General features: G+C 47.3%; 1 protein-coding gene across 1 annotated transcript in view; it reads right to left on the minus strand.

Moving 5' to 3' along the window:
• The window catches only part of LOC135889562 (zinc finger protein 420-like), a 121,454-nt gene extending 98,266 nt beyond the window's left edge, over positions 1-23,188 (minus strand). Inside the window, exons 1-5 of the mRNA XM_065417424.1 lie at positions 23,021-23,188; positions 20,045-20,127; positions 12,505-12,631; positions 6,700-6,801; positions 5,327-6,291 (exon numbers count right to left, since the gene is read on the minus strand). Of these exons, the coding sequence (XP_065273496.1) occupies positions 5,327-6,291; positions 6,700-6,801; positions 12,505-12,631; positions 20,045-20,127; positions 23,021-23,045 (1,302 nt within the window). The 5' untranslated portion in view covers positions 23,046-23,188. The remainder of the gene's footprint in view (positions 1-5,326; positions 6,292-6,699; positions 6,802-12,504; positions 12,632-20,044; positions 20,128-23,020) is intronic.
• Positions 23,189-26,618: the final 3,430 nt, after the last annotated feature.

A 26,618-nucleotide genomic window follows, 5' to 3' on the forward strand; every position in this document is an offset into this window, starting at 1 on the left:
TTGCTTGTTGTCTATGTAAATTTTGCTGTTTGCCCCGGCTCCCGGTTCAGCCCCGACCACCACCGGAAGCCCTTTTTATTTTCACAGATGTTCCCCACCCCACACTATGTTGTCCCTCAGATCCGGAAATCGACCACCTTAGTGTCATTTCTAAATCCGAATACTGTCCTATGGCCCCTTTGTTTAATGATAGTAGTGATGCCTATAGGGCATCAGAGGAGGGAAATTGTGGGGAAATAGAGCAGGGGGGCCTTCTTTTTAATAGCCAGAGCTGTGAATCTGAAGGCCCCTAAATAAACCCTCCAACGGAGATCTGTTATGCTAGCTGCCCTTGCACAAAGCAGTGCAGGCCAGGGTGCAGGCCTAAGCCTGATCAAGACTGAACAACACAGTTTTCTGCCAAACTCGGTCAAGGGTCATGACCAGAGGAGGGGGGGGGCAAGGAGGGAAAAAATAAAAAGCCCCAGCAGCAGCACTAATGAAATATGTTCATGGCTGATGAAATATAATAACCGCTTGTGTGAAGCAATAGGTAACTTTAGCTAAATGCAAACTAACTCATGCAGCTTCTCCTTTGCGTGATCTGTGACCCACTCCGTGATTCCAGCTATCTGCAAAAATAGCCAATCATAGATCCTCTTTAGGCGTCCCATAGAAACCCCCCCTCTTAATCTTTAACCAAAAGACCCTGGAAAATAACATGTGTCTTGAGAAATGTACCCAAACTGGTGCCAAATACCACCCCTGGGGAAAACCACCAAGCGCCCCTCTACCCAAATAAACACCCACTTCTCGGAAAATTAATAAGGAAGGTACCCGGGGGGGGGGGGGGGAAACTGACCCCGACCCTACTTTCTTAACTCGTGGTCTGGGGGAGGGACTAACCCCAACCCTAATTTCTTAACTCATGACTATTGTTTGTACTTTGCTTGCTGTTTGACGAAATAAAGTAGCCTGCGAGCTGCTGCTTGGGGTGTCAGTCTTCGGACTGCACCCCAGTGCACTGGTATGTATGTCAATAAACTGGCCTCAGGCTTGAGCCTTTGAACTAAAATAACTGCGTGGGGGTCTTTAACCACAACAATTCTTGCTTTTTGGCCACAGAGTGCATCATGACCGCATGCAGAAAGTTCTCTTTAGTTCTTCATGGCCGCTTTCTAATTCTGTGCAGCCGTTCAGCTGGCGATAACAAAGAGGGAGGCTGGGCTCCCAAGATAATCTCTCTGAATCCAAAATGCAACATTTTACAGAAGCAGTATTGTTTGCAACACAGAGACCATTGATACAGTGATTTAAAACACAGCCACTGTTCACATACCTATCACTAACTGGCTAAACCCAGGCAAGCACACATGAGCCACAAGACCCCCAAAATGGTAACAGCAGGGGCAGGGGAAATCACTGTTCCCGGACCGTACTGTACACTGGGCACGTGGCTCTTGGAGAGAGACAGCACTGTGGGGGGGGGCTTATAATCATTCCTATACCCACATTTTCCACAGGCTGTGTTCATTATGGAAGATATCTCGCTCCTGAGGGTGAGCAGGGAATCAAGGGAGGGTCTTCTCCAAGACTGCGGCTTTCACCCTGGCCCTTATGTGGCTCCCCTGGGTGCAGCAATGGTCCCCCCCCGCCCCTCCCATGACGGCAGAGTAGTGCAGGAAAGTTACCCTTCATGGGGCAAGAAACAAAGCAGCTCTGCCAAAGAACTGGATTGCCCTGTATCTCCAGGAGTTTCGTGGAGGTCTCTGGCGCAGATTCCCGTGAAGTGAGGGAGTCAATCAACACCCTGTTCCGCCGCTCAGACTGGGCATGTGGTGGTACACACATCATACAGACACAAGCCTGCTTTCTGCAACCCTCCTGCCCCCAAGAACTCACTTCAGTGATTCCCAAAATCAAAGCCACTTACCAGGGGCCTCCTCTCCTGTTTGAACTTTGCCAAGCTCCGACAGCTGTGACTGGCTAGCCTCCTCCAGGGTAGAGAAGAACTCCTGGCTGCATGCACCTCTGACCTCCAACTCATCCTCTGCCTCTGGGTCTCCCTCCGCCTCCACATCCTCATCCAAGATTTCCTCCTCCTGGCTCGGTCCACTGTCAACTGGCACGTGAGCCACCGAAGCATCCACAGTGGTCTTCGCAGTGGAGGTGGGGTCACCACCAAGTATCGCATCCAGCCCTTTGTAGAACCGGGAGCTGGTGGGTGGAGCACCGGAGCGGCGGTTTGCCTCGCATGCCATGGAATAGGCGTTCCACAGCTCCTTCACTTTGACCCTGCATTGCAGCGTGTCCTGGTCATGGCCCCTTTCTCTCATGCATCATGAAATCTGTCCATATGTATCGTAATTTCTACAGCTGAAGCACAGCTGGGACTGGACAGTGTAGCCTGATTTGGGGTGTGTTAGTAGTGTTGATTTAATTTATTTATTTAATATACTTAATTTTTAATTAATTGATAATATTAATACTTATTATTATGGATATTAATTAGTATGGGTTTAGGCTTGCCAATTTGTTTGATTAGAAGATAAAGTTTGTTTTCAATTAGGCTTTACAGAGTTTATAAAAGGACCTTTGGGGGTATGACAGGAAGCTTACACTGAGACAGGTGTAGTTAAAGATTTTTTATTAACATCAATGACATAGTAAGTAAATGGTAAAACAGTTAGAATTACAAAATTATAATTGTATCACAGTTATTCAAGATATATATATATGGTAATACACGATTATATGCTGCAAAGCTTTGGTTAATACTCACACCCTGTTTTGATGACCTGGTGTTGAAAGATATAGGATCACACCTTTGGTGGTGCTTCTGACAGGGGAAACTAATGTCACACCTCTGGCAGAGGAAGCTAATGCAAAAGCTGTTAGAGCTGTTTACTTTCTAACTATGCAAATAAGCATATTAATCCTTAGAGCTACAACAGCCTCCTCTCCCCAAATGCTGATGAGGTCCAGCAGCTCAACATTGCTCCAAGCAAGGGATCACCTGGTGCATGGAGCAGGGATGGTCACCTGGAGAGATGCGCTGAGACCACTGCATGCATCACCAAGCAAACAGGAAGGGGACTTTCAAAATTCCCAAGGAATTTAAGGGGGGGAGGGTATTCATGGTTGGTCACCTGAGGGCAGTGTAGTAGAGTTCAAACCGATGACCAGAGAGGCGAGAGCAGGGATTGTGGGACACCTCCCGGAGGCCAATCGCAGCACTGTAATCGACCAACGTGTCTACACTGGCACCGCGGCGCTGTAGCCCCGGTGCTGGAAGCTGTACACCTCTCGTTGCGGTGGGTTTTTTTACAGCGCTGCAACTGCTCAGTTTCTGTGCAATAAGTGGCTTGGCAGTGTGTACACCTCGGGAGTTACACTGCAGAAAGCTGCTTTACTGGGCAGAAACTTGCCAGTGTAGACCAGGCCCTAGATGGCTTACAGAAGAGCGCAAGACTGGTCATACTGGGTCAGACCAATGGTCCATCTAGCCCAGCGTGCTGCCTGAGAGTAACCAGTGCCAGATGCATCAGAGGAAATGAACAGAACAGGCTTGTTCACCTGCAAGGTGAAGGTCTGTCACCCTTACCTTTAACTCTATTGTTGTGGATTCCAGCATACCCTATCTTACCACACCTCCCCCGAGGTCTCTGGGCAAATCAGGTGTGAACCACTCCTTTGGTACAGACATGTCCCAATCCAGCTGAACTGAGGCAGACTTTGGGCCAATGTCAGTTTGGAAAAGGCCCGCTTAACCCAGCAGCTTTCTCAAAGTATCTGTTGCTGTGAACCGCATGTAGTGTGGATGTGTGAACCCCAAAGATATCAAACATGAAAGAAACACAAGGCCAGTTTTGGGGAGGTTTCCAGAGCCAGGCCTAAGGAAAAGGGGCCTCAGCACCTATAAAAATAACTGGTTACAAAATTTAAATTATATTAAGAAACCAAACCAAAAAATAACCCAGAAAAGCTACCATCACACATCCATCACCATGTTAGATTTTGACATCTCCTGCCTGATGTGACATCTTTGCTTTGCAAACAAGAGACCTGGAGAACTCTGTGGCTGTTACCCTCTAACTGGGTAAAAGGTTCCAAATCCTGTCTCAAGTAATTTTCCTCTTAAGGGAAGATTTATTTTAAAATTTATCATAATAAATTCCATTTTAAATAGAAATAATTACCGTCTATACTGGGTCTCTATTCTCATACATGCTATTTCTCTCACATATTCCCCTACTCTAATTCCTTTGGAGTGAGGTTTTAATTTCAGGATTAGCCTCCATTTCCTATGAGGTAGGAGGCAGCAGGGAGAGAATTAGGAGAAAACCTGAATTATATTGTAACACTGAAAGTTATCACATCATCAGCCTCTTCCGTGACACTAATTAACTTCATGTTTAATTTCATTGTCGCTGGTAACAACTTATCCAACGATTACAAAATATAAACCGATAGGGCAGTTTTCTCTTAATTCCCATTTCCACCCAGTGAGCTTTGTGTGAAGTCACATTCTACAATAACCTAGGAGCCTTCCATTTCTGTGAATTCATTTCTCCCTGGGTCTTCTCCCAGAACTATGGGTGGAAGGGGTCTCACACTACGTGGGAAGGCTGCATCATGAGAAAAACCACCTGTGCTCTATTTTCACACTTTCTAATCCTTCAAAGTAGCAGCAGCAGGAGAAGTGATACAAATGCACTAGACTTAATAGCAAATCCAAGAAACCAAACCACAGACTCTGGACTTAGCATTCATGGATCCTGCAGTCTGAACTTGGAATCTGATACATTCCCTCATTGGCTACCATCATTTGTCCAGCATGGAAGTGCTTCTTGTCCAACAAAGTAGCCAGATTCAGACCCATAGGCATAGAATGGCTCTGAAGGAATCAGCTGTTTCTCTCTGTGCTTCGTGAAACTTTGGATCCAAATGGTAAAGGACGGTTATTCCCAATTTAATTATGGCATCCTTTAGGAGTGTGACCAATACCACTTAACAAGGGAGCAGGGTTCTAAAAATAGTTTACCTGGGCCACAGGTCACCATAGCTTCAATCTCTGGGGTGAAAATCAACCACCAGTACCTGCAATTTCTACCTGAGTTCTTGTCAAATATTTGACCTTACTTGGAGTAATTTTACACTTCTCTGGCATAGAATTCTTCACCTACCACACAACATATCAGTAGTGATAGTGAGGTATAATGCCCCCAAATATGCCCTTTTATTTCTTTAATCTGGTGGCACAGATTTAAATGTGATTAAAAAAAAAAAAAAAAAAAAAAATCTTTGGCCAGCCCTAGTCAAAGGATTTATTACAGTTCTTGCCCATGTGGATTCTCTGATGTTTGATAAGGTTTGAGCGCTGACTGAAGGTTTTCCCGCACTCAGAGCATGTGTAGGGCCTCTCTCCTGTGTGGATTCTCCTGTGTACATTCAGGATAGAGCTCTGATTGAAGCTTTTCCCACACTCAGAGCATGTGTAGGGCATCTCTCCTGTGTGGATTCTCCTATGTGTGCTCAGGGCAGAGCTGTGATTGAAGCTTTTTCCGCACTCAGAGCATCCATACGGTTTCTCACCTCTGTGGATTCTCCTATGTATGATAAGGTCTGAGCTCTGACTGAAGCTTTTCCTGCACTCAGAGCATGTGTAGGGCCTGTCTCCTGTGTGGATTCTCCTATGTGAGATAAGGTGTGAGCTCCTACTGAAGCATTTCCCGCACTCAGAGCATGTGTAGGGCCTCTCTCCTGTGTGGATTCTCCTATGTGTGCTCAGGGCAGAGCTGTGACTGAAGCTTTTCCCGCACTCAGAGCATGTGTAGGGCTTCTCTCCTGTGTGGATTCTCTGATGTGTGATAAGGTGTGAGCTCCGCCTGAAGCTTTTCCCACACTCAGAGCATGTGTAGGGCCTCTCTCCTGTGTGGATTCTCCTATGTCTGCTCAGGGTAGAGCTGTGATTGAAGCGTTTCCCGCACTCACAGCATGTGTGGGGCACTTCTCCTGTGTAGATTCTCTGATGTGTGATAAGGGCAGAGTTCCCATTGAAGCTTTTCCCGTACTCAGAGCACATGTAGCGTGTCTCTTCCAAGTTGATTCTGTCATGTATTATAAGGTCTGAGTGGCTACTGAAGTTTTCCTCTGGCCTCTCCTGAGTCTCACAGGCTTTTGCTTTTTCTCGGAGTGCACAACTCCCGGAAACATTCCCTTTGGATCTTCCTGATAACGTCCCATGTGGTTCTACTTGCTCAGCGTCTTCCTGCTGGGGTTTCTCCTCATTCTCACTCACCATCCCATCACCTGAATGGGAGACAAAAAGAATCCAGACATAGGTCACTCCCTGTACCAGAAAGAAAGGAAATCTCAGAGAGAGGAATGGAAAAAGGGATGAACAACCGAAAATATGTGTGGGAGAGATCAAACCTATCAGGAGCTGATTTTCCCCAAACCCTTCCACAGAGGAGAGAGGAAGGGATCAGTTTTGGTCCGCATCTCACCAGAACACTCAGGGAAAAGCGAGATTGGGGAGGGATCTGCTGCCAGTTGTCAGTCAGAATAGGAGGGAAGCCATGAGTGACATCTGCCATAATGATTCCACATCTGCAGGGAACAATCCTAAACTTGGAGAGCTCACAGGGTCTTTGTAGGGCATCCCAAATGTTTCTTGCATTCCCAAACAGTTGTTGAGTGGTTTAACCAATTTCTCACCTCTCAGGAGCACTTCTTTCTCAGAGCCCTGGAGGTCTGGGATCCACGGCTCTTCCCCTCGTTCCAACTGCGAGATCACATCAGGTTTGGAAACTGGAAACCCTACTCCAGGCAAAGAAAACAAGGGAGGTCAGTGGAATTCGTGGGATACATGGCACAAAGAATATTCCATGGTTTTAACCACAGCTCATTTTTAAGCAGTAACATCCCAAGGCCAGCTTCCTTAGCTCAAAGTGGCAGGAGAGTTATTATTATAATAAATAATATGCATTACCTTAGTGCCTCAGGACCAACTAACAGTGGGTCCCCATTGTGCTAGGCAAAGTACAAACCCAGAATAGTAGATGGCCCATGCCCTGAAGAATTTACAGTCTAAATAGAGAAGACGGACACAGAATGGGGGAAGGGGTAGAACCCACTGTTAGAATAGAGATAGTCAGGCCTGCCTGTAAAGCCTATACTTTAAGAACGTAGGTGTATTTTCATCATCACTTAGCTAGTTACAGAGGTATAAAAACAAAGAATCAAAATCACAGTCCGCCTGTGTATGGGCCTTCTCTCACTAGGATAGTCTGAGGCCTTGTTCTTAGGCTAAGGCCTTTGGCTAAGCAGCAGGAGCGGTCATAAGCTGGGAAGCCTAGGGTCACATCCTCACATCCCAAACCAATCACACTGAAATAAGGTGGTATTGGGCTGTTAGGAAGACAATCCTGTCCCGATAGCGCCCATCACCACCAGATAAAGAAACAGACCTTAAGATGGTTAAAGAAAACTTAGTTTGATAGCATCCTGTCTGGCAAGAAATCACTTATCAATGGTTGTGGTTGTGAAACTCTCATTTCCGTATTGTTTTATCTTTATGGCCACCGCTTTTACATTGTTAATCAGTCTGGTTCTCTAATTGTTTCTGTCTGCTGTATAATTAATTTTGCTAGGTGTAAGTTAATTAGGGTACTGGGATATAATTGGTTAGAAAATTATGTTACAATATGTTAGAATTCGTTAGTTAAATTTCAGTACAATGATTGGTTAAGGTATAGCTGAGAATATTATTATATAAACAGGGTCAAACAGGAGGGGGAAGGGAAATTGGAATCATGTTTGTTAAGGGGGGAAAGGGAACAGGGAATGGGGACACAGGCAAGACTCTGCGGCATCAGAGCTGGGCAGGGAACACTGGGGAACAGACTCTATCGCGTATAGAGATAAGCCCGACTGGTGTGAAGGGCTTCAGAATATGCCTGCTTGGAAACTAACCCCAATAAACATTGCATTATCTGCGCTTCGGACTTCTGGTCTTTTGCTGCTTGCTGTCTGCGTGACAAGAACCAGGGAAGTGGGAGGGTGAAGGGAAAGCCCTGTAACAAAACTGACATGACCTGATAACCAACAGGTAAGCCTTTAAGGAAGTTTTTAATACACTTTGGAACTGATGAGGGATTCCCACGAGGACTGATGAGGGGGTGATGGTAAATACACATTTAAATCCTTTTCTTGTTTTATATCTTTTCCACAGAAGGCGCACTGGCACATTGTCATGGATCCAGAGGATCTGTGCAATGCCCTGGCTTTTAAGCAATCCTTGGGAGGTGCCCCTTGAGTGCACTAGACCTCCAAGGGGTCCCACTCTTCCACAAGGATAGGCCATGTAGCTTCAACACCTGAGACTGAGCCTCTGGCTTCAACACTCCTATTTCAACCTGTGAGCTCTGCCAGCAGGTCCAGCTGAACGACACTCCTGGTCAGAGACTGTTCCTCAGTCAATGCACAGAGCAAATGTTTGCTGTGACACTGGGCAGACTTTAATAAGCTCTGCTATGTTTTAAGTCAACTGAGCACTGGAAAGTCCTTAGATTAGGACAGAGAAGCAAAGAAGACAATATAGTCCATACTGGCCAATGCCCTGGAGCCCTGCTGCTGTAGAAAACGCTTTGGTTTCCTTTCACTGTGACTGTCCATTTGTCTTCGCTCCGGCAGAGCTTCCTGCGTCTGTGAGCCCAGTTCTTCCTGCTCCCAAAAACATAACGAGTCCATGTATGCTTCACTCAGCCAAGCAGATATCCTCCCATGGACAGGTAATAATTATTCCCTTGTCTCTGTCGGGTATTCCATTGATGTAGGTTGGTCCCAGCCAGTCCTTAATAACCCATTCATATCACCCCATAACAGCTACGTGACAAAACACCTCATGTCTCCTGCTCTTTATAATCATAGCAATACCAATCACAGAGGGAAACTGAAGTGTGTATTGTCATCATACAAGTATCACCAAAATTCCCATCTCTATCACACACACACACACACACACACACACACACACACACACACACACACACACACAGCTCACATCCCTTGGAGAGAGAGCAAAGCACAGGAGCGGGAGCTTATTCCAGTGAACACAGTGGAGGACAAGCTGCAATCCTCACACCTTAGTCAAAAAGGAGAGGCATGTGGGTCCCCAACCATAAAGAGGGGCTGGCTACAGGCCTGATACCGGAGAAGGCATTCCTTGAGCAGACCGTGGAGGCAGGTCAAAGGCTTAGCTATCCCAGAACTGTGACATCGCAAAAGCACATTTTGGGGCATTAAGAAATCTAGTGACTCAGGTGTAATGGGAGGGAGAATTAAACTCCCCCAGCGTGTGGAGAAGGCTGGGGAATTAAAAACTAAAATTCAGGAGCAACAGCCTCTAATACTTCCAGAAAAGGAGAATGTAAGAAACAAGAACTGGGCCATGCAACCTAGGAGGGACAGGCTCAAAGATCCAAGGAGCCTGGAGGGAAAACAGCTTGTGGCTGCTGCAGATGGGGAGAGGGGGGACAAGACTCTCTCCAAACTCTCACTCCTGCTGACCCCCACCTGATTTTATGATCTATGACCTAGTCTCATGTCTTGTGGGCAATTTTATACTCGCTAGAGGTAAAATGTCATTATCAGAGTATTGCTTATTAGCTTGGAACATGCATGGAGGGGCAAGGAGGTGATCATATATAAATGGGTTATTAAGGGCAGGGACTACACTACAGCTGGGATTAAAGCTCTGAGATCGATCCACCGGTGGTCGATGTAGCGGGTCTAGTAAAGACCCACCAAATCGACTACAGATCTCTCTGCAGTCGAACCCTGTACTCTACCCTGACGAGAAGAGTAAGGTAAGTAGACCCTGCGGTAACTCTACCTAAGGTACTGTCAAGGCTGTATCCCCACTTTGAACTTTAGGGTACAAATGTAGGGGCCTGCATGAAAACTGCTAAGCTTATTTACCAGCTTAGCTCTGGTCCCGCTGCCACCATTCTCGATGGATTCCCTCCCTGGGAAGCCTTGAGAAACCTTTCACCAATTCCCTGGTGAATACAGATCCAAACTGCTTGGATCTTAAACAAGGAGAGATTGACCCTTCCCCCCTCCTTCCTTTCACCAACTCCTGGTGAATACAGATCCAAACCCCCTTTGGATCTTAAAACAAGGAGAAATCAATCAGGTTCTTAAAAAGAAGGCTTTTAATTAAAGCAAAAGGTAAAAATCATCTCTGCAAAATCAGTATGGAAAATAACTTTACAGGGTAATCAAACTTAAAGAGCTCAGAGGAATCCCCTCTGTCTTAGGTTCAAAGTATAGCAAACAAGATAAGCACTCTGGTAAAAGGTACATTTACAAGTTGAGAAAACAAAGTAAATCTAAGACGCCTTGCCTGGCTTTTACTTACAATTATGAAATAAGAGAGACTTGTTTAGAAAGATGGGGAGAACCTGGATTGATGTCTGGTCCCTCTCAGTCCCAAGAGCGAACAACCCCTTAAACAAAGGACACACACAAAAGCCTTCCCCCCCCAAGATTTGAAAGTATCTTGTCCCCTTATTGGTCCTCTGGGTCAGGTGTCAGCCAGGTTACCCGAGCTTCTTAACCCTTTACAGGTAAAAGGATTTTAGAGTCTCTGACCAGGAGGGACTTTAGTACTGTACACAGTATGGCTGTCACCCTTCCCTTTATAGTTATGACAGGTACATAGGTTGACTTACCACAGTAGTGTAGACATAGCCTAAGCTTGCTACAATAAAGGGTCTTATATTAGGTTGAGGCTCTGTGGGAGTAGTTATGCTGAAGTCTGGAATTTACCTGAATAGGCCTAAGGAGAGAATCCCAGGTCAGATATTTTGCACCCCCATTTTGAGAGAGTAACGAAGAACCACAAACAGGTTCAATACGCTACAGGATTCTGAAAGAAGGAAGGTTGGAGCAGGCTTCAACAATTAAGTTGCTATGAAGTATCTCAGCAGTTGGACCGCATTCATATATTGGAATTATTAATAAATAAGTGATGTAAATCATGAGTATTAATGCTTGATGCATAATTATGGACTTCCCAAAGGCCACGTATGGTTTGGGGCAGCTATTGACATTATTGTAATCAGAGTAAAGGAGCAGATATGGTATATAGCCATCCTATTACTATAAGAAAGCGCATAAAATACCTCTCCTAGTTACCATTTTTTCATTTTGTCGGGTCCCCGAGACAGTGTAAACTGAAGGAGGGCCTCCCTTCTGATGGTCTCCCTTGCCCCTCCATCTTTGTTTCCAATGGTGTCCATAATTTGTAAGAACGCACAGTGCAAGACCCTCTTTACTGTACTTACCTTAATCTAATCATTATGTGTATTGATTTTTGCCTATGATTTCAATTATAACTGTCTGTATTAAATCAAGTTCTGTGTGTTTCACCAAATTTTATCTCCTCCAGTAACTTTGAGTAGCCATGTACAAGGGCAACTTGTACCCGAATACGTAATCTTATAGGTGTAAAAATTGTACAGGCTACACTACCACCCTGTGACATCATCAACCAAGTCCCCATTTGTGCCTGGGTAGGGGTCCTGGTACAGGAGTGAGGAATGCAGCAAGGACTCAGGATGGTTGGCCAGGGTCGCTGTGCATAGAGATGGGGAGGTTATATGGGGAGAGGGGTAATGAGTGGGAGAGGGAGGTCAAGAGTTAAAATAATAATATTTGGGGGGGGAAATGTACAATTAAGTGAAACTGAACAGAAATAAAACTGGAGTGTAGGCTCTAAAGCAACAAGGCTTGGATAGGGATTCGGGGTTAAAGGTCTGGGATCCCCCAAGCTCTAGATCCCCAAACCTCTCGTCCCTCCCACTGACCCACCCAGCCCACTTCCTGGGTGCCCTTCCTACACACTCCCCCCCCTTCGTCCCATTACTCTCAGCCGGCACCACCTCCCGGCACCTTGGGAACTTCTCGTGTTGCCTCCTCGTCTCTCACTACCTCATCCCTCCCTGCTGCTTCTTAGCTCTAATCCTATACACACCCTCCCCATGTCCTGGCACCCCAGAATTATCTACTCCCCCCCTTCTCCTCCCCTCCCACAGCTCTCTTCTCCCTTCACCTGTGGGGTCCTGAATGGCAACATTATACGCTCTCCTATCAAAAGAGGAGCTCATCTGACTGTCACACAAGCCATGCAGGAGTCCTACACTATTTACTTAATTTAGAATTCTACAGGCAGCATATTTTCCTCTTAAAATGAGGAAAAGGCATGAAAGCTACAGTTATTAATGGAGATATTAATGTATCCAATAACGATACATTAAATGCAATTTTAAAATGACCGATAAAATCAAAAAGGCACATGTCCAAAAATTATACTAGTGGGTGGGAGATAAGGCAAAAAAAAGGGGGGCAAGGAAACTTGTCAAAACTTGTATGATGAATAAAGGTATAAAGTTATTACTACTTAGCTTCTTTAGAGACCCCACAGCATCTAATAACTGAGGGGACGGGAATCCTTACCCAGCGAGGTCACATTCTCATAGTTCTCCTGCATGACTTCCCTGTAGAGGGCTCTCTGAGTGGGGTGCAGCAGAGCCCACTCTTCCCTGGTGAAATACACAGCCACCTCCTCGAAAGTCACCGGCCCCTGAAAGAGAAAGAGTCCAACACTCAGTACCTGCTGCCCCAGTTACAACCCCACTATTCACGGAACAGCAGCACCAGGTAAATGGAAGCTCCAGGAGGCACATGTTAACAGAGTCCCACCCCACCTTGCTTAGAGCAGCCAGGAGGCATCAGAGGGTAGAAAGAGAGAACCTTTGTGTCTCCCAGCTGACAGGAGGAGGCAGGGTCTTCACATTTATCACATACCTACTAGCCTGAGCTTGATATAGGAGATGGGGCTGTCTCTGGACCCTGCTGGCGGCTCCCTGCTAGGAATCCCAACACTCTCCAAATAAAATATATGGAAGAAACGGGAAGTCAATAGTAAAGAATATAAGTTAGAAGGTCAGAATTGTAGAAAATTGGTAAGGGAAGCTATCAGAAATCAATGATCAATCAATGAAAATAAGAAGGAAGTTTTTAAAAGTATATTAAGTACAACATTAAACCTAACAATGGTAGTGGTAAATTATTAGATGGAAATGGCAGAATTATCAAAAATAATGCAGAAGAGGTAAAAGTGTTCAATAAATATTTCTCTCCTGGATTTGGAGAAAAAAAAACAGATGATGTAACTCTTATCATAAGATGTTGACGCCGACAGTCTTTCCATTCCAACAGTAACTCACAAGGATGTTAAACACCATCTATTAAAGTTAGATGTGTTTAAATCAGTGGGTCCAGATAACAAGAGTTTTGAAAGACCTGGTGGAGGAGCGTGATGGACTGTTAATGTTGATTTTAATTAGGACTTGGAACAGTGGGGAAATTCCATAAGACAGGACTAAAGCTAATGCTGTGCCAATATTTAAAAAGTGTAAAAGAGATGACCTATCTCATAACAAGAGTGTTAGTCTAAAATTGATACTGGGCAAGAGAATGGAGCAGCCGATACTGGATTTCATTAATAAAGAATTAAAGGGGGGCTAATATAATTAGTACCCATTAACAAAGGTTTAGACACAATAGATCCTATCAAACTAACTGGATATCCTTATTGGATGAGATCCAAGTTTGGTCACAGCTAATAGTACTGATGTAATATACCTAGACTTCTGTAAGGCATATGACTTGGTTCAGCACAATATTTTGACTAGAAATCTAGAAAGATACAAAATACACATGGCATACATTAAATAGATTAAAAACTGGGATTGTAAATGGGGAACCAGGGTCGAGTGGATTTCTTTCTAGTGGGTTCCCGCAAGGATTGGTTCTTGGCCCTGTGATATTTCACATTCTTATCAATGACCTAGAAGAGAATATAAAATCATCACTGATAAAGTTTGCAGTTGCCACAAAGATTGGGGGTGGTGGTAACTAATAAAGTGTCAGTAGATTCAGGCTCCAGCACTGGGAGTCTGGGAAGTTTTCCCAGCCCTGGCTGGGGGGTTATTTCCTGTTCCACAAAGAGGGGAAGTTCCATTCCCAACTCCTGTGCCTTGAAATTAAGGGTATGTCTACACTACGGGGTTAATCTGAATTTATATAATTCGAATTTGGGAAACAGATTGTATAAATTCGATTGTATGCGGCCACACTAAGCACATTAATTCGGCGGTGTGCGTCCATGTACCGGGGCTAGCGTCGATTTCTGGAGCGTTGCACTGTGGGTAGCTATCCCATAGCTATCCCATAGTTCCCACAGTCTCCTCCGCCCATTGGAATTCTGGGTTGAGATCCCAATGCCTGATGGGGCCAAAAACATTGTCGCGGGTGGTTCTGGGTATATCCTCCCCCCTCTCCAGGAAGCAACGGCAGACAACCGTTTCGCGCCTTTTTCCTGGGTGAACAGTGGAGACGCCATACCACGGCAAGCATGGAGCCCGCTCAGCTCAAGACAGCAGTCATGAACATTGTAAATACCTCGCGCCTTATCGTGCAGTTTATGCTGAACAAGAACATGGAAAACCAGGCGGCGAGGAGCAGGCTAAAGCAGCACGGCGACGAGAGTGATGAGGATATAGACATGGAATTCTATCGAATCGCGGGACCCGGTGCTTTGGAGATCATGCTGTTACTGGGGCAGGTTATAGGCATGGAATGCCGATTCTGGGCCCGGGAAACAAGCACAGACTGGTGGGATCGCATAGTGTTGCAGGTGTGGGACGATTCCCAGTGGCTGCGGAACTTTCGCATGCGTAAGGGCACTTTCATGGAACTTTGTGACTTGCTTTCCCCTGCCCTGAAGCGCCAGAATACCAAGATGAGAGCAGCCCTCACAGTTGAGAAGCGAGTGGCGATAGCCCTGTGGAAGCTTGCAACGCCAGACAGCTACCGGTCAGTCGGGAATCAATTTGGGGGGCAAATTTACTGTGGGGGCTGCTGTGATGCAAGTAGCCAAAGCAATCACTGAAGTGCTGCTACAAAAGCTAGTGACTCTGGGAGATGTGCAGGTCATAGTGGATGGCTTTGCTGCAATGGGATTCCCTAACTGTGGTGGGGCGATAGATGGAACCCACATCCCTATCTTGGCACCGGAGCACCAGGGTACCCAGTACATAAACCGCAAGGGGTACTTTTCAATGGTGCTGCAAGCACTTGTGGATCACAAGGGACGTTTCACCAACATCAATGCGGGCTGGCCGGGAAGGGTTCATGATGCTCGCGTCTTCAGGAACACTACTCCGTTTAAAGGGCTGCAGCAAGGGACTTACTTCCCGGACCAGAAAATGACCGTTGGGGATGTTGAAATGCCAATAGTTATTCTTGGAGACCCAGCCTACCCCTTAATGCCATGGCTCATGAAGCCATACACAGGCAGCCTGGACAGGAGTCAGGAGCTGTTTAACTACAGGCTGAGCAAGTGCAGAATGGTGGTAGAATGTGCATTTGGCCGTTTAAAAGGTCGCTGGCGATCGCTACTGACTCGCTCTGACCTCAGCCAAAGAAATCTCCCCATTGTTATTTCTGCTTGCTGTGTGCTCCACAATCTCTGTGAAAGTAAGGGGGAGACCTTTATGGCAGGATGGGAGGCTGAGGCAAATCGCCTGGCTGCAGATTACGTGCAGCCAGACACCAGGGCGATTAGAAGAGCACACCAGGAAGCGCTGTGCATCAGAGAAGCTTTGAAAACCAGTTTCATGACTGGCCAGGCTACAGTGTGAAATTTCTGTTTGTTTCTCCCTTCATGAAAACCAGCCCCCTTTATTGACTCATTCATTCTCTGTAAGGAACCCACCCTCCCCGTTCCCCCAGCTTTCTTTCAAAGGAAATAAAGTCACTATCGTTTAAAAATCATGTATTCTTTATTAAGTGATTAGAAACATAGGGAGAGAACCAAGAAGGTAATCTGGGTGAGGTTTGGGAGGAGGATAGGAGGGAAGTAAAAGGCCACTGAACAAATTCAATATAATGACAGCCTTTTGGTTGGGCTGTCCACTGGGGTGGAGTGGGAGGGTGCACGGAGCCTCCCCCCCCCGCGTTCTTACACGTCTGGGTGAGGGAGATATGGAACATGGTGAGGGGGGAGGGAGGTTATACAGCGGCTGCAGCGGCACTCTGTCATCCTGCTGCCGTTCCTGAAGCTCCACCAGACGCCGGAGCATGTCCGTTTGCTCACGCAGCAGCCCCAGCGTTGCAGCCTGCCACCTCTCATCTCAAGCGTCCCTCAAGACCTCACGTTCACTGGCATCTTTCCTAAATTTAGATACAGTGTCTTTCCACTCATTCAAATGAGCTCTTTCATTGCGGGTGGATTCCATTATTTCTGTGAACATGTCATCTCGCGTCCTCTTTCTACGCCTCCTTATCTGAGATAGCCTTCGGGACGGAGGAGGGAGGCTTGAAGAATTTGCAGCTGCTGGAGGGAGGGTTGAAAAAAAGGAGAGAAGTTTTTAAAATGATACATTTTACAGAACAATGCTTATACTCTTTCATGGTGAACAACACTATTCACATTACATAGCACATGTGATTTCAGTACAAGGTCGCATTTTCCATCTTAATATTGAGTGCCTGTGGCTTTGGTGTTAGAGATCACAGACGCAGGTCCGGGCAACAGAATTCAGCTTGCAGGCAGCCATGGTAAGCCATTGTCTTTCGGCTTCTGCGCCCTCCTTTCCCACATACCAAGCAAAGCCTGTTGACTGCTGCGGTTTTCCTGTTAACCTTCAGCAGCAGAAAACAAACTAACCCCCCCATCCAATTCTCTGGGATGATCGCTTTATCCCTCCCCCCACCGCGTGGCTGGTATCAGGGAAGATCCCTGCTAGCCACACGTGAAAAGCTCAGCGCCAATCTCCCCCCCGCCCCCCGCGCTTGGCTTACTACAGGGAAGGATTTCTTTTCAGCCACAGGCAAACAGCCCAGTAGGAACGGCCACCTCTGTCCCCTTAATTAAGTTCCCGTATTTCAACCAGGTTACCATGAGCGATATCACTCTCCTGAGGATTACACAGCAAGATAAAGAACGGATGTTGCTTGAATGCCAGCAAACACCGGGACCATACGCTGCCAGGCTTTGTCAGGCAATGATACCAGATTACTTGCTGCAAGCATGGCGTGGTCAAGTGTCCTACCATGGAGGACGGAATAAGGCTGCACTGCCCAGAAACCTTGTGGCAAGGCTTTTGGAGTACCTCCAGGAGAGCTTCATGGAGATGTCCCTGGAGGATTTCCGCTCCATCCCCAGACACGTTAACAGACTTTTCCAGTAGCTGTACTGGCCGCGAATGCATCCCAAGTCCTCAGGGCAAATTAATGATTAAAAAACGCTTGCTTTTAAACCATGTTTTATATTTTAAAAGGTAAACTCACCTGAGGTCCCTTCCATGGGGTCATGGTCTTGGCTACTGGCTTGGGAGGCTTGGGAGGGTACTTCAGTCAGGCTGAGAAAAAGATCCTGGCTGTTGGGGAGAACGGAGTGCTGGGTGCTCTCTGTAAGCTCGTCCTCCTCCTCCTCCTCCTCTTCCCCATCCGCAGAATCCTCAGGTGTAGCTGATGAGACTATCCCCGACCCGGAATCCACAGTCACAGGTGGGGTAGTGGTGGCGGCCCCCCCTAGAATTGCATGCAGCTCGGCGTAGAAGCGGCATGTCCGCGGCTCTGACCCGGAGCGACCATTTGCCTCCTTTGTTTTTTTGATAGGCTTGTCTGAGCTCCTTGACTTTCACGCGGCACTGATCTGAGTCCCTATTGTGGCCTCTCTCCATCATGCCCTTGGAGATTTTTTCAAAAGTTTTGGCATTTCGTCTTTTCGAACGAAGTTCTGCTAGCACTGAATCCTCTCCCCATATAGCGATCAGATCCAGTACCTCCCGTACGGTCCATGCTGGTGCTCTTTTTCGATTATTAGCCTGCATGGTTACCTGTGCTGATGAGCTGAGCTATCTGTGGTCACCTGTGCTCTCCACGCTGGGCAAACAGGAAATGAAATTCAAATTTTCCTGGGGCTTTTCCTGTCTACCTGGCCAGTGCATGCGAGTTCAGATTGCTGTCCAGAGCGGTCACAATGGTGCACTCTGGGACAGCTCCCGGAGGCCAATACCATCGAATTGCGGCCACACTAACCCTAATTCGAAATGACAAAATCGATTTTGGCGCTACTCCGCTCGTCGGGGAGGAGTACAGAAATCGATTTTAAGAGCCCTTTATTTCGAAATAAAAGGCTCCGTTGTGTGGACGGGTGCACGGTTAATTCGATTTAACGCGGCTAAATCCGAATTAAAGTCATAGTGTAGACCAGGCCTAAGACCTATCTCACACTACACCCCATATTCACCATAGTGGTAGGATTATAATATGATTAGGACATAATTATGAGGTATTTTGTGCAAGATGCGTCATGTGCAGGGTCATTGGAAAAGTTATAATTTCCTGAATAGGATTATCCTATTTGTGTGCATGGGTCATGTTTGTATCTGAAGTTATGGATATTGACTATGTATCTGTATTTCAAATGTGCTTACTCTGGGTAACACCCACAACGAGCCTTTCAGGTACAACACTGAAGAAGGCAGACAGTGCTGATGGCTCATCAACAAAGACAATGGACCGTGGAAGAGCTTAGCCTTCCTGTAAATGTGTCAGCCAGCCTATGAGTCATGGCTACAGCAGGGCATGCTAGGGCATGTGACCAGACCACATGACACTGAACTCCATTTTGGTACCTGTATTTTTCCAGAAAGGGGACTGGGAACTGAGTTTGGAACAAAGGGTTCCCGCCATATGGAAAAGCTACATAAGGTGGGGTGTGACATCATCTCTTGGCCTCATTCCCCAGACAAGAGAACTCCTGGAAGCATCTGAGGAACAAAAACTGAACTGGGGGATGAGCTGGTGGACTGCTTCAATCATCAGTCAGGGTGAGAAACTGCTAATTCAAATTCTATGCAGCTAGTAAAGGGGTGGGAAAACTTTTTGGCCTGAGCGTCGCATCGGGTTTTGGAAATTGTATGGAGGGCCGGTTAGGATTCAGGAGGCCTGGGGCAAAGCAATTTCAAGGGCCCCTTCCATAAAAATAAGTTGCAATACTATAGAATACTATATTCTTGTGGGGGGTCCTGCAGGGCCCAGGGCAAATTGCCCCACTTGCCCCACCCTCTGAGCGGCCCTGCTGACCTCCCTGACACCTATCCACACCCCCACCTCCTGACCACCACCCCGAACTCCCCTGCCCTCTATCCACACACACCCCGCTATCTGCCCCCTTACCATGCCTGGAGCACCGGTGGCTGGCAGCACTACAGCCACACACCGCGCAGCACAGAGCACCGGGTCAGGCTGGGCTCTGCAGTGGCGCTGCCCCAGGAGCTCGCAGCCCCACGCCCAGAACATTGTACCAGTGGCGGGACAAGCTGTGGCTGCCGCGGAGGGGGAACAGGAGGGGAGGGACCAGGGGCTAGCCTCCCGGGCCAGGAGCTCAGGGGCCGGGCAGGAGGGTCCTGCAGGCCATAGTTTACCCACCTCTTATCTAGTATGCTAGGCTCAGTTTGAGTTTCTGGTTATTTGCCAAGTAATCTGCTTTGATCTATTTGCTATCACTTATCGCTGGGAAATTGGTTGTTGTTTTCTGTCTGTCCTTGAGTGGCTTAGGTAAAGCACTCAGGTAGCTTAACTGAGTGTATGGCGCCACCTGCTGTCGTGTTGGGTGATAAAAAGGCCTGGAGAGGCTGGCTGAATCTCCAGCAAAGCAGTGTGAGAAGGGCCAGCCCAGGTTCAAGGTTAGAGGGCACAGCGGTTCCCAGAAGCCCCCTACACTGCACACCGGGGTGACAACCCACCACACCCTAGATTACACAAGTCTCAGCAAGTTTGTCATGTCCTGTCCCCTCCCTTTCTCCACCCTAGATAGTTCCTATCTCCCACCACCTCTAGCAGCTCCCACCCTCCTATGCCTTTACTGCTCCTCTCCCTCCAAGCAGAACCCATCACCAGCTCCCTGATAATCCCTTACCTGAGCCAGCTCCATTGCAGCCATTTCCTTCCCCCTGGGAGGAGGCGATGATCTGGAGCGAAACGTGGATGTTATTCTGTAGCCTGCCAGGGAGAGACGGGCAATGTGAGAGAATTCAGATGGGGCTTTTGTCCATTCCAAAAGCCGAGTCCCCCCAGGATTTTCCCTGCTAATGGACATTCTAGGTTCTGCCACACTGCGAAGCACAGAGTGACCTTATTCCAGTACAGGCCTTGCCCCCTCCCACCAGGGTGTAACCCTCTGACACATGGTGTAACCCTCTGACACATGGTGAAACCCTCCCAGTAGCAGAGTCTCTCTGTTAAACTTATCAAGTGGAGAATAGGATTAAAATTCAAAATGATCTGGACAAACTGGAGAAATGGTCTGAAGTATATAGGATGAAATTCAATAAGGACAAATCCAAAGTACTTCACTTAGGAAGGAACAAGCAGCTGCACACATACAAAATGGGAAATGACTACCTAGGAAGGAGTACTGCGGAAAGGAATCTGGGGGGTCACCATGGATTACAAGCTAAATACGAGTCAACAGAGTTACACTGTTGCAAAAAAACCAAACATCATTCTGGGATGTATTAGCAGGAGTATGGTAAGCAAGACACGAGAAGTAATTCTTCTGCTCTACTCCGCGCTGATTAGGCCTCAACTGGAGCAGTGTGTCCAGTTCTGGGTGCCATATTTCAGGAAAGATGTGGACAAATTGGAGAAAGTCCAGAGAAGAGCAACAAAAATGATTAAAGGTCTAGAAAACATGACCTATGAAGGAAGATTGAAAAAATTGTGTTTGTTTAGTCTGAGAAGACTAAACAAGAAGACTGAGAAGGGACATGATCACAGTTTTCAAGTACATAAAAGGTTGTTAGAAGGAGGAGAAAAATTGTTCTTCTTAACCTCTGAGGATAGCACAAAAAGCAATGTGCTTAAATTGCAGAAAGGGAGGTTTAAGTCAGACATTAGGAAAAACTTCCTGTCAGTGTGGTTAAGCACTGGAATAAATTGCCTAGGGAGGTTGTGGAATCTCCATCATTGGGGATTTTTAAGAGCAGGCTGGACAAACACCTCTCAGGGATTATCTAGATAATACTTAGTCCTGCCTTGAGTGCAGGGGACAGGACTAGATGACCTCTCGAGGTCTCTTCCAGTTCTATGATTCTATGAACCAAAGGCCAGAGAAGAGCAGAATCAAAGGAGTCACTTTGGGGGATTCTCCCTGTCATTGTCCCCAAGGCAGCTGTCTCAGGTTTACTAAGTTGTTTGATGCTCCAGCCTTTATACAGTCTCTCCTGGGAGTGCCCCCTTTCATGGGCTGGGCCTAGTTTTAGCTTTTGGCAAGCGTGACCCTGGGGGCTCTGAGACTGGGCCTTCTTGTCTCAGCACACCTTGTTTCTTTCTGTGGCTTCGCAGTGAGTCCAAATGAGTAGATACTCCTGATAGAACCTGTGAACATAAGAATGGCCCACTGCGTCAGACCAATGGTCCATCTAGCACAGTGGCCAATGCCAGGTGCTTCAGAGGGAATGAAGAGAACAGGTCAGCATCAAGTGATCCATCCCCTGTCACCCATTCCCAGCTTCTGGCAAACTGAGGCCAGAGACACCATCCCTGCCCATCCTGCCTGTGACACTGGCAGATGAGGTGTTAGCTCTTGGAAAAGCCCCCATGTCTTAATTGAACATGGACAAACGCATAGCTGGAATCAGTCTGACTCACCAGTGTTAGTAGTGTTAAAACAGGTATTAGAATGACAAGAATGTGTTTAGACTTTATTGAATGCTTTATTGAGTTGCTGCCTGGGTTAATATCTGACTAGTTGCATTGCGAGCCTCTGTGGCTATTTAAATCACCAGACAGGGGAGAGACTTTACCTATGAAGTGCTGATTGGCAACAGAATGCATTACACCCTGCCTGGCAGGAAAGGTACATCAACACCAGATAGACTATTATGGGACATTAAAGAAGACACAAGACTGTTGTTGTGCTCTTGACCGCTCATTAGCTGAGTTTGCAGCTCAGAGCACATGGCAGAAAGAGGATAAAAAAACCCATGCTGAAGGAACTGATTATCTGTATGCTGCTTGGACTCTAGGGGGGCAAAGTTTCTAGGCATAAGGAAGAGATTCTCAGCTCCTTATCCTGTGGTTAGTCCTAAAGAATATGTAGAGCTTGCTTATTAAGCTTCCATTGCCTTTTGAAATTTAAGACTGTAACTCGTCTGCATCTGCTTTAACTTTGTAAACAATTCTCATTTTCTTTGAAATAAATCTCAATACAGGTTATGACAGGACTGGCTCCAAGTGTTGTCTTTGTGGGAGATCTAAGATTCAATTGACCTAAGGAAGTGACTGATCCTTTGGGACTGGCAGTAACCTGAACATTGCTGTGATTCGTGGTGTAAGGCAGTGGTTCTCAACCAGGGGTGTGGAGCCCCCTGGGGGGCCATGAGCAGTTATCAGGGGGGCTGCCAAGCAAGGCCAGCATTAGACTTGCCGAGGCCCAGGGCAGAAAACTGAAGTCCCAGCGCATGGGGCTGAAGTCCAGGGCCCCTGAGCCCCACTACCAGGAGCTAAAGCCAAAGCCTAAGCAATGTAGCTTTGTGGGGGCCCCTGTGGCATGGGGACCCAGGCAGTTGCCCTGCTTGCTACCCCCTAACGCCAGCCCTGGCTTTTGGATGCAGAAAGCCAGTATTGTGGCCCACATGGGCCATGGAGTTTTTATAGTATGTTGGGGGGGGGCCTCAGAATGAAAAAGGTTGAGAATCCCTAGAGTAAGGGACCATCTGTCACAAAGGTGAGCTGACCTGTGTGGTGAGATATATGGGATGACCCAAGGGGACTGTCTGTGATTCCATGTTAATGCTGTTACAGTGCCTGAAGCGTTTACACTGGATACTTGGTTGGTGAAATCTACATATAGACCTCACAACCAATTTGGGGTTTGTTCCCTGATTCTTACCAGTCTGCCCGAGGCTGGTGCTCATGCCCTCGAGTCACTGAAGACAGCGTTACAGAGACTTACGGGCACAACGCCACCAGCAGCAATTGGCAGCAATGCAGAGCAGGCTTTACAGTGACACAGTGTGGGCCAAATGGTCCATGGACTCAGTCAAGCCCCAGTTCTCCGCCAGTGCACGTCAGCATCCCGGCAACCTTCAAGGAGGGGGATTGGGTGTGGGAAAGAGATAACAAAACACAGCTTCTAGAGGTCACCCCTCAGGAAGTCAAGGTAACAGGCACTCTGGTGGCAGTAAAGGGGGAGGGGAGGGAGTGGGAGCAGCACCCTCAAAGGCAATGCTGCCAGTGGGTCACCCCACCACATCAGGCATGGGGCTGATAGGGGGCCATTCCCTGGGCGCCTGTGAACGGCTATATAAACCCCACGCTGGCACAGAAGGGGTTAAACTGCTTTAGTCTGGACTGGCCCAGCTCCTCCACACCTGCAAACCATGCCAGGACTGGAGCAGGAGTTAACAGGACAGACCTACTCTACTCAGACGGGGGCAACCCTGGGAAGGGAACAGTGTGTGGAGCAACTCCAGCCCCAAAGAGAGGGCTGGCAGCATTCGGGGCTCTGGCCTTCACTGAGGGAGGCCCAGCAGTTGGGCACCAGTTTGATGGGCTGGATGGCCTCTCACTGGGGTCTGCCAGCAGCCTGGCACATGGAACAGATACGGGGTGGCCTGTGGAGCAGGAAGCGGGGCAGCATCCCAGACAGCACACCAAAAAGGGAAATGGAGAAGGGACATGGGGCACTGCAGTGAATTCAGCATCCGTCCTGAAGGCCATTGGCAGAAAGTCGTCCTTTTCCTGGCCTACGGGTGTCAGACAGTGACACAGAGTTCCCTTGGCAAAGGGTCACTTGGTCTTTGCCAGCAGCTCTCACCTGAGACCTGACAAACCCATCACACCAAACACATCTCTTGGAGGATGGTCATGTGAGGTGGCTACAGAAAGCTCATAGCTGGTCAAGACTCAAAGACCGAGAGATCAACCTATGGGTCATAGGTAAGGAACAAAGCATTTATATTGAAAATCTACTTTATGAACTTGGAATGGAAAATCAATCACCGAGAGGTAACGGGCCCCGGGATCGGCCCATCCACCCAAGAGGGAGTCGTCACTTCTCACTAGTCAGCTCGCAAGGTAACGCAACGCTCAAGTGACCAGCCTTGCTCCCTCCCAAACTGTCAATGGAAAACCATCAGAGCACCACCAAACAACTGAAACTTATGGGGGGGAGCTGAAGGTCACCAATTGAATTATCTGAAATCTAAAATATGAATAGTTTAAAGGTACATGTTACACATGTATGGGGTGGAGGGGCAGGCCACAGTGTATCGGGGAGGGGGCCTGTTTGGAGGAGGGGCAGAGCTAGGACATGGCTAGACCAGGAGCAGAAGGCCCAGCTGGGGCACAGACCATGTCAGAGATTTCTCTCGCTGGCTCTGTTACCAACTGCCCATGACAGGTTTCAGAGTAGCAGCCGTGTTAGTCTGTATCCGCAAAAATAACAGGAGTACTTGTGGCACCTTAGAGACTAACAAATTTATTAGAGCATAAGCTTTCGTGGGCTACAACCCACTTCTTCGGATGCAAGAAGTGGGTTGTAGCCCACGAAAGCTTATGCTCTAATAAATTTGTTAGTCTCTAAGGTGCCACAAGTACTCCTGTTATTTTTGCCCATGACAAACACTTGAAAGAAGGGGAGGCCGAGCTGGAAATGGTGGCAGAAGGAGGAGGTGGGGAAGGAGAGAAACATTTGAAGGCATGACCATTATTCCCATTCCACCATAATGAAAAAAGTACAGAAGGGAGCAACACTTCACAATCACCCAGCACCTACGTGGAGAGAGCACTGGACTGGGACTATTCCTGGCTCTGCCACAGGCCTGTTGGGTGACCTTGGGTAAGTCACTGCACTTCTCTGTGCCTCCGATTGCAAACGTGTGTGAGACCCACAACTTCCTATAGGGCTGCTACCTCCTCCCGCCAACATCGCTCTGTGCAAAAAGCTAGGAAATTCACTTACAAAAAACTTTATGAACGCAGGATTTAAGGTTGCCCGGAGCTGTCTGGTGCCCTCCAGAAGAGAGATCAGCAAAACTCAAACTTGTAATAGTCAGGAAATGCAGAGATAAGGTACACACCAATGTAATCCTAATTCTGACCCACGTGAGCAATGACCCTTTCTTTACTCCTACAACACACCTATGTGCACCCAGCTATTTGAGATAGTGCCTATCACTAAAGTACTAGGGAAAATGTCAACCGGGGCACACAATAAAGCACTTTATCTTTGCTAAGATGGAATTTGGTTTTAGGTGAGCTGCGCTGTACAGGAGCTACTGACACCTGTTCTAAACTCAGATACTGGGCTGCTCCCCAGAAACAGCCGCACACTTGTCAACTGAACACCTCTTCACCCCTTTTTACAATTCTTTCATCCTTACTCACAGAAGTTCCAGCTAACGTTCTACATTCACTTACCCATCGTTAAGCACACAGACTGCTCTCACATCCCATCTCACTGCTGACCATTCCCATGGCAAACAGTCCCGTTTCCACCTGACAACATGCACAGCTCAGTGCAGATACAGACTGGAAGCTCAAGGTACACGTGCACCTCTTTCCTTTCATCGCACACATGGGGGACTCAGACCCAGATCTTCTTATATCACAATCACACCTCCACCAAGTTGCTCCAACTAACACCTCTACCTTTCAGTGAAGCTACACCTAACACAGTGAGTGCAGCTGGAGTGCTGGCAGATAATGCCCAGTGGCTGTTGCCACCTCCAAGGGGCAGAATTAAGGTTGCATTGGCATGCACATTAGCTCTCGATTTCCTAGTTTTTGGAGGTTTGAATTTTGCTGAACTTGATACTCTGGCAGGGCCCAACATACTGCTGTTTAAGGACACGGAGGGTTTGTAGGCTGCAGACCTGACCTTTGACGTTTTTGTTCTTTTAAAAAATAAATAATTATAATAAATGTACTGCTGCATAAATGAAGGTGTCAGGGACTAGATGAATGTTCAGTAAATACGCAGAAAGTGATGGCTCCCCATCCCTACCTGCCATTCACACAGGCAGCAAAGCCCTGGGAAAGGCAACTTTCAGAGGCAAAGAGAAGGGGCTAGAGCTTAGAGTTTCTCTGCCAGTCAGGAAGGGGTAGCAGCAAGGGAAGACTGACAGCTGATAGTTCCAGGGGTGAAAAGGTTTGGGGGTATGGTGGGGGACAGAAGCAGCTGGGACTGGGCAGAATTAAGGTCCCTACAGGATACAGGCCATCGCCATAGGGCTACGAATAAGGCATTTTACTGTATAAAGTTCCAGATTAGATTATACCAATTTGTAAAGACACATGAGATCTTTCCCTCAGGGTATCAACTTCACTGGGTTCTTTCTTTTATTGGTAATTCCCAGAAGTCAATAGATCAATAACATTCTATCAGTTATGAAGTGGCCGTTTCAGATTTCTGGGGAGTGTCTATAATTTTGCACTAGGGGCCAGGTCCTTGGAGAGATGGAACCTTGTTTTCATTTTAACTTGTG

The sequence above is a fragment of the Emys orbicularis genome, chromosome 15, assembly GCF_028017835.1.
Source record: "Emys orbicularis isolate rEmyOrb1 chromosome 15, rEmyOrb1.hap1, whole genome shotgun sequence".
Taxonomy (NCBI): domain Eukaryota; kingdom Metazoa; phylum Chordata; order Testudines; family Emydidae; genus Emys; species Emys orbicularis.